This window comes from Garra rufa, chromosome 11 (assembly GCF_049309525.1).
Source record: "Garra rufa chromosome 11, GarRuf1.0, whole genome shotgun sequence".
NCBI lineage: Eukaryota > Metazoa > Chordata > Actinopteri > Cypriniformes > Cyprinidae > Garra > Garra rufa.
In genome coordinates, this window is record NC_133371.1 from 22011702 (window position 1) to 22019545 (window position 7844).

At 36.0% G+C, this 7844-nt stretch overlaps 1 protein-coding gene across 1 annotated transcript; it reads right to left on the reverse strand.

Moving 5' to 3' along the window:
• Positions 1-4332: 4332 nt before the first annotated feature.
• Positions 4333-6064, reverse strand: LOC141345811 (translocon-associated protein subunit gamma-like). The gene is made up of 5 exons (XM_073850733.1): positions 5849-6064; positions 5411-5537; positions 5188-5286; positions 4681-4812; positions 4333-4590 (listed from the first exon to the last, which is right to left on the reverse strand). The coding sequence occupies exons 1-5, from the start codon at positions 5979-5981 to the stop codon at positions 4524-4526; spliced, it is 558 nt and encodes a 185-aa protein (XP_073706834.1). The 5' UTR covers positions 5982-6064; the 3' UTR covers positions 4333-4523.
• Positions 6065-7844: the final 1780 nt, after the last annotated feature.

Below are 7844 nucleotides of genomic sequence, written 5' to 3' on the forward strand. Positions count from 1 at the left end.
CCAATGTGTGTTTCCTTATTAGGGCTGGGCAATATAACAGTTTGTTTGTTTGCATGACAAAAGACAGCACTGTTATTATTTAGCCCAAGTCAGTGTTGGCTCTGTTCATAAACTGTAAAAAAAAAAAAAAAAAAAAAAAAAAAAAACGTTTTAGAAAAACAATAATCAGCATGATCTATACTGCAGCCATCCATCAGGGGGCGATTGAAACGATTTGGCTTTACTTTTCAGGAAATGTGAGGAACAGCTGGTTCTGTTCAGATGGAACTGCACGATAAGTTGTAGCTATTGTAATCATGATCATGATTTCTACTTCTCTTGATTTATTAAGTTGTCGGCTATATTTGCCTGAAGGCATTTCATTTTAATTTGGCATGTGTGTTATGTTGCATTGGTAACAAGCTTTCATAGTTGCGGTTGCCAGATGTCAGGAGTTTAAATGCCTCACAGCTTTTTTCTTAAATCAATAAATTTTCTGGCCAGTGCTTTGCTTAATCTTCTCAACCTGGCATATTAATTTCACATTATTACTCATATTAATACAGCAAAACAGAGAAACAGAACACAGCTTGTAGATAGAAAAAAGTGGATTCCACAGATATTTATGTAGCCTAATAGTAAAGTCACGTTTTCCTGACTGATAAAAATTGAGCATGAAAAAATGTTGAGCAAAAAATGTACATCTCATTCAGTCAAACTGAAATGTATATCGTTTTGCAACACTATTTTTCGAAATCCATAAGTTAAAATGAAGTAGGTCTTAAAGTGACAGCAGCATAATATAGGGTGAATGAAGAGCACTTCGATAAGGGGACCCCATTTATAGTGGCATTCCAAATGAAGTAAATCCATTCACACAAGTCCCCTTCACAAGCCCATTACAAAAGGATACATGTGATGGTCACTTCAAGGAAGTAATTTGATTGTTTATGGTCATGTGACCCAGGATCCATGATGTATTTCAAAGCTAGATAGCAGGAGAATCTGAGTTCAATGTATAAACAGTAATTCAATAGTTTTCTTTTAAAAATAGTTTTGTTTTGTTGTACATAAATTTAAGAGTGCTGCAAGGATGAAATATTTTTGTAGGCCACAACCCGAAAATGAGTTAGCATTTTAGCACTTCCAGTTCAGCACTTCCAGTTCCAGTTCAACTGTCCTATTTTTAATTTGTTACGATACTTAAGTACACTTTTCAAGAATCTATACTTTACTGGAGTAGTTTCATTTTGAGTAACTTTTACTTTTTCTTCGCTACATTTCAAAGTTTAAGATCATACTTTTTACTCCACTACATTTCATAAAACCTATTGTTACTCCTTATTTTGAAATGAAGAAATCATCTGTGCTCTGAGATGCTGTGTCCGATTCATGAAGGAGCTAATTCTTTTTAATGAACCTTTTAAATTGGTTTACAAATCGCACAAACAATTCACTCGCTAATTCAGAGGCAGTCTGTATTTACAAGTCTGACAAGAATTGGGGATCCCCTATTCCAGTGTATGCGCGACTAATGCCGCAAAAAGTAAGTTACTAATGTTAGGATTATTAGTTGGTTATTGTATCTGAAAATCATATTTACATTTACATTTAGACATTTAGCAGACACTTTTATCCAAAGCAACCTACAAAAGAGGACAATGGAAGCAACAAAAATCAACAAAAGATTGCTATGAAAAGTCTAATTTGGCCTAACATAGTACACACACAGTAGCAAGGTTTTTTTTTTAATTATATAATTAATAAAAAAAATAAAATGGATAGAATAAAAAATGCAAACTAGTGTTAGAGGCATAAAACTAGAGTTCAAAAAGAACAGAAAGGCTAGTTAGTAAATGAATAAATGAGTGTAAGTCTAAACGGGCAAGTTTTTTTTATTTATTTTTTATAAAGAATAGAATTAGAATACAGGGTGTTAGAGTTAGAGTCAAATAAAGATGGAAGAGATGTGTTTTTAGCCGATTCTTGAAGATGGGACTTGAAGAAGGACTCAGTTGTTCGGATTGAGTTGGGCAAGTCATTCCACCAGGAGGGTACATTTAATGTGAAAGTCCATGAAAGTGATTTTGTGACTCTTTGGGATGGCACAATAATGTGCCATTCACTTGTAGAACGCAATCTTCTAAAGGGCACATAAGTCTGAAGTAATGAATTTAGGTAAAGGAGTAGCCAGTGGTGGTTTTGTAGGCAAACATTAATGCCTTAAATTTTATGCAAGCAGCTATTGGTAGCCAGTGCAAATTGATGAAAAGAAGTGTGACATGCGTTCTTTTCAGCTCATTAAAAATTAATCTTGCAGCCACATTCTGGATTTATTGTAAAGAACTGACTGGAAGGCCTGCCAAAAGAGCACTGCAATAGTCCAGCCTGGACAGAAAAAGAGTTTGAACAAGGAGTTGTAAAGAATGTTCCGAAAGAAGGGGCCTGATCTTCCTGATGTTGAATAAAGCTAATCTGCAGGATTTAGGATTTAGGGCAGTTTTAGCAATGTGGTCTGAGAAAGTCAGCTTATAATCAATTACAACTCCAAGGTTTCTGGCTGTTTTTGAAGGAGTTATGGTTGATGTGCCTAACTGGATGCTGAAATTGTGATGAAACGATGGGTTTGATGGAACCACAAGCAGTTCTGTCTTGGCAAGGTTGAACTGAAGGTGATGGTCCTTCATCCATGTCTGTTAGACAAGCTAACATCCGAGCAGCTATCGTCAGATCATCAGGATGGAATGAGAGGTAGAGTTGAGTATTATCAGCATAGCTGTAATATGAAAAGCCATGTTTCTGAATGACAGAACCTAGTGATGCCATGTAGACAGAGAAGAGAAGTGGACCAAGAACTGAGCCCTGAGGTACTCCAGTACTTAGATGTTGTGACTTGGATAGCGCACCTCTCCAAGACCTTGAAGGAAAGGAAGGAAAGGAAAGGAGGTGACGTGAGGCCAAGTATGGTGACCCATACTAGGAATTTGTGCTCTGCATTTAACCCATCCAAGTGCACACACACGGTAGTGAACGAACACACACACGGTGAACACACACCCGGAGCAGTGGGCAGCCATTGCTGCGGCGCCCAGGGAGCAGTTGGGGGTTCGGTGCCTTGCTCAAGGGACTCACCTCAGTTGTGGTATTGAGGGTGGAGAGAGTGCTGTACATTCACTCCCCCCACCTACTACTGGAGAGCAGTTCCTGAGATGCCTTTTGCCAATAGGGTTGACAGGAGGATCTGGTGGTTAACCATGTCAAAAGCAGCGGACAGATCCTGCAAGATAAGTATTGAAGATTTGGAACCTGCTCTTGCCAGTCGGTGGGTTCACACCGGAAGCGACTTGCGCGGAAAAAACGCGCTATTCGCGCGTAGTTGAACGCTTGAACATTTGAGTTTACTCGCGCGGTAAAATTTGCGTCATTCGCGCGTGACATTTTCTTCACAACAGACGCGAATTCGCGTCATGGGAGGGGCGTCTGCCACTCGTCAGCGGGAAAGTAGTTGTAAAATAGGTGAATGAGCTCAATTTACCAGCTTTAGCTTGCTTGTAGTCTCAATATGTATGTATATGTAGGTCAAATTGAGTAAAGAGCGTTTTTTTAAATTTACCAGATTGTCCGACCTCTTCCCTCACTTTCTTCCTAGCAAGATCCTTTTTATTCCTGTTTCTACAAAAGTCCAAAGATCTATCGTACAGCTCCGAGTAACCACAGACAGCAACGGTGAATTTGTCCTCCATTGTTGTTTCGGATTTCTGCCACCGTCACTATTAGAGCAAGCTCCTGATTGGTTAACGCGGCGCGGATTTTCGCCAAAGTTCAGATTTTTGAACTTGCGCGTTTCGCGTAAATACGTAATTTCTACAGCACTCTGTACCTACACTGTCAATAATTAAAAAAGAAAGAAAGAAAGAAAGAAAGAAAGGAAAATATAACCATAGTTTAAACTTTCATTCATAAAGTGATTTGGATTTATTGCATTTGTATCTTTGTTCTGTTGTATTTATATGTCTTACTGGTATCATAAAAGCCATATTTCTAACTGAAATAACTATACTGTATTGTGATCTAACATTAATATGGGCCAGTTGCATAAACACAGCCACTATGTTAAGACCGTGTCTTAAGAACTAATTTAACCAAATAGCAATTAAAATGGCAAAAATCTGTATTTTTTTCTGATTCAAATTGGGCTAGCCTATCTTTTTATAACCAACTTTAAAATGTTATGATCAGTCTTAAAGGTTTATGTAACTGGCACATGGTCACATCATCTGCTGTTATTCCCTCAAGTAAAATATGACAAAATACATGAGTAAACAGTCTTTTATTGGTACAAAACAAAAACAAGAGAAGACCAGACAAAAAAGGCCTTAACCAATCATGAATTTCATGAAACTTTAACAGATGAAATGATAACACCCTCCTAAAATTTAACAAACCTCCTTTAACACATTGCCTTGCCTCCCTTCCTCCCCCCAATCCCATAATCCTCTCATTTGTTTGTTCCTCAAGCTTCTCCTCTTAACGCAATCAGTCTTTTATTTGGACCCTGTGGACAGCAGGGCGATCAGACCAGAAGAGGCACTAATGGACAGAATGTAGTTCCTGTAACAGACACAGAAGGTAAACGTTAAACATCTGGATCAATCCATAAGCTTCAACAGACACAAAGACTAAACATTACAGCAAACTTACACTGTTGGATTGAAGTTCTTCAGCAAGAAGAAAGAGGCAATGATGACAATCAAAAGGAACAGAGTGTTGTTGTAAAAGATGGAAAAAGTGGTGGCCTCATAATCAGCAACCTCATTTTTCTTCCACAGGATCCTGCAACAAAAAACTCACCGTTAGCAACAAAGAACTTCCAAAATGACAGAATAAGCATGTTCTGTGTCATTCTTAAGACAGCAGATCAACAGAATATAAATAAAGCTGTTAATTCAATCATTGTCATTGTTATAACTGAAGTAAATCTAACATAAAGTAAAATATAAATATATTACATGAAACTACAAATTAAATTAGAAATGCTACAAGTACTAGAATTACCAAAACTAAAATAAAACCAATCAAAAACTGAACATATAAAATAAAAGCTATATTTAAAATAATACACATATACTAAACTATAAACAATATTAAAATAATTTTGATTACAGCTTACTAAATCATTAGAATTAATCACAATTAAGACTAACATACCTCTCGTCCTTCTCTTTACGGGACATTTTGCGGTTGTCGGCCTCAGAAAGCTTGCGGGTCACTTCCTTGGACACGGCGTCTTCACGTTTCTGAGCAACCCTGAAAGTACAGTCCACATTTATCAATTCAGTCTTCTAGTAAAGTTGACAAAAACCATAAGAGTCTCTTGAGAGAAAGAGAAAACAAAAATAATTGAGTTAAGGTTTTATTCAGGTATTCTTACTTGTGCTTGAGGACAAATTTGACGTTCTTGTAAGCAAAGGCAACCAGGTAGGTGCTGACTAGAGTCATAACTGCATACAGCACTGCAGACTGGACCAAATCCATATGCCAGATCCTCCAAAACAGCCCTGTTAGAAAAATGCATATGAAAGAACCAGATGAGAACAAAATACAGGACTTTTCTATTATTTATTCATTAAACTATGACTATAAACAAGTAAGTCAACAGCAGTGGTCATCAGCCATCAGAGAGACCACAAATAAAGTGTAGCGTTAACGCATTAAGTGAGAATGTAGCAAACTCAAAAGAATAGAATAGAATAGAATAGAATAGAATAGAATAGAATAGAACTAGGTAGGCAGCTCACTTTTGAGGCACAACCTACGTGTCAGGAGCAATGTTGTGAGTCTTATTAGCAGGAAGAGATGAGGAACTTACAGATAGGAATTGCGGACACGATTAGCGCATTGCCGTAGAATAGCGCCGTAGATTTCGCCGACAGGTTCCTGCTGAAGTCCTGCAGGAGAAGATCCTCTTCTGACTGCTGTTTGTTGCCGCTTTTGGGTGCCATGTCTCCGGTCTGTACTCCTCTGTGATTCTCGGCTTCAGTGAAAAGAGACAGACACGTATGTGATCCGAATGGATGAAGCGCTTACGCCGCGTCAGCACAAACAGTGACGTAGAATTGATGCGCGCAGACGAGGAGCTCAAGGAGTCTCGCAGAGCTGCTGCACCTCTAGGGTACGGGAGGAGCAACCGCATTTACAGGAATAGTTCACCAAAAAATTACATTTAGATCATAATTTATTTACACTCATGTTGTTTCAAAACTTTATGTTGATATTTGTTGGTGTTTTTTGCATCTTGCCGTAGTTCAGCAGTTGTAGTAGCTTAACCATGAAGGTCTGTCAAACGCCTAAAGTAAACGAACAAAAAACACATATTTGATTATGATTGAACATACAAGTTGTATAAAATGTGTACAATCAAACAAAAATTTATTCAGAAGAATTCACCATTTTTTACATTATCACAGTTTATTCGCTATAGTTTAGAAAATGGTAATCAAATATCCCATACCAAACATATACTTCAAGTTTATTTTATTAAGTATACTTAAGTAAAGTTCAAGTGTATTTTTAAGTATACTTGTAAGTATACAAATATCAGTGTACTTACAGTATACTTTCAAGTGTATTATTTCAATACTCATTAGGACTAAATTGGCCCACTTTCTAGTATATAAAAGTATACTTTTAAGTATACTTAAAACAGTAGTAAACTCTGAGTACACAACTAGTTTACATCTATGTTTTAGTTTGTACTGCAAGTATGCTAAATGTAAACTTATAGGTATACTGATAGTTTACTAATTAAATACTTTTTAATGCATTTTAGTATATTTTTAAGTATACTTTATGTTGTAAGTATACAAATATCAGTGTACTTACAGTATACTTTCAAGTCTACTATTTCAATACTCATTTGGACTAAATTGGCCCACTTTCTAGTATATAAAAGTATACTTTTAAGTACACTTAAAACAGTAGTAAACTCTGAGTACACAACTAGTTTACATCTGTTTTTAGATTGTACTGCAAGTATACTAAAAGTGAACTTATAGGTATACCGATATACTAATTAAATACTTTTTAATGCATTTTTGTACACTTTGAAGTATAGTCTCTCAGTAAACTACTAGTTTAGTAGTTTTATACAGCTAGTATACTCATATGTTTTCTTTATGTGAATTTTACATCATTCTTTATGTGAATTTTATTTAGCTATTAATTTGTATATATTTTGTTATATGAAAATCGGAACAAACAAAACATCAAAAGAAAGAACATGGTTTCTGTTTGTAAACTAAAACATTGTATTCTAGCTCCATGCATTCTTTTTTAACACACACTTAAATCTAAGTTTCATTAAAAAAAATAATAATAATAACATTTTGAACAAAAAGCTAAAAAAAAAAAAAAAAATTAATGATAATCAAACTGTAAATGGAGTCGATCAACTCCCTAAAGCTTGGCAGTCATTATTACCTACGGTGACGCATTGCTGCCACACACTTGTTTTTTTTCCCACTCAGCTATGTCGTTAAAACGACATCTTTTCTCGTAATAACGAGATCTTTTCTCGTTAAAACGACATCTTTTCTCGTAATAACGAGATCTTTTCTCGTAAAAACGACATCTTTTCTCGTAAAAACGAGATCTTTTCTCATAAAAACGACATAATTGTATCGTTAAAACAACATCTTTTTCTCGTAATAATGACATATTATGTAACGTTTTGTTGTTATTGTGGAAATACATAAAATAAAGCAGACATTTATATTTCTTTCCTCTGTATGTAATCGCGCTAGTGTTGCGCTATGTAATGCAGTGTTGCGCTTATATGAGACTTGCAAAGAAACGTTATTGTGACT

Bases quoted from the DNA above. Each gene is read 5' to 3' on its own strand.
- LOC141345811 (XM_073850733.1), bottom strand. From the start codon at position 5,981: ATGGCACCCAAAAGCGGCAACAAACAGCAGTCAGAAGAGGATCTTCTC. The intron at 5,538-5,848 runs GTAAGTTCCTCA...TTTTTCTAACAG, and splicing joins CGTGTCCGCAATTCCTATCT to GGCTGTTTTGGAGGATCTGG. The intron at 4,591-4,680 runs GTAAGTTTGCTG...TGTCTGTTACAG, and splicing joins AAGAACTTCAATCCAACAGT to GAACTACATTCTGTCCATTA.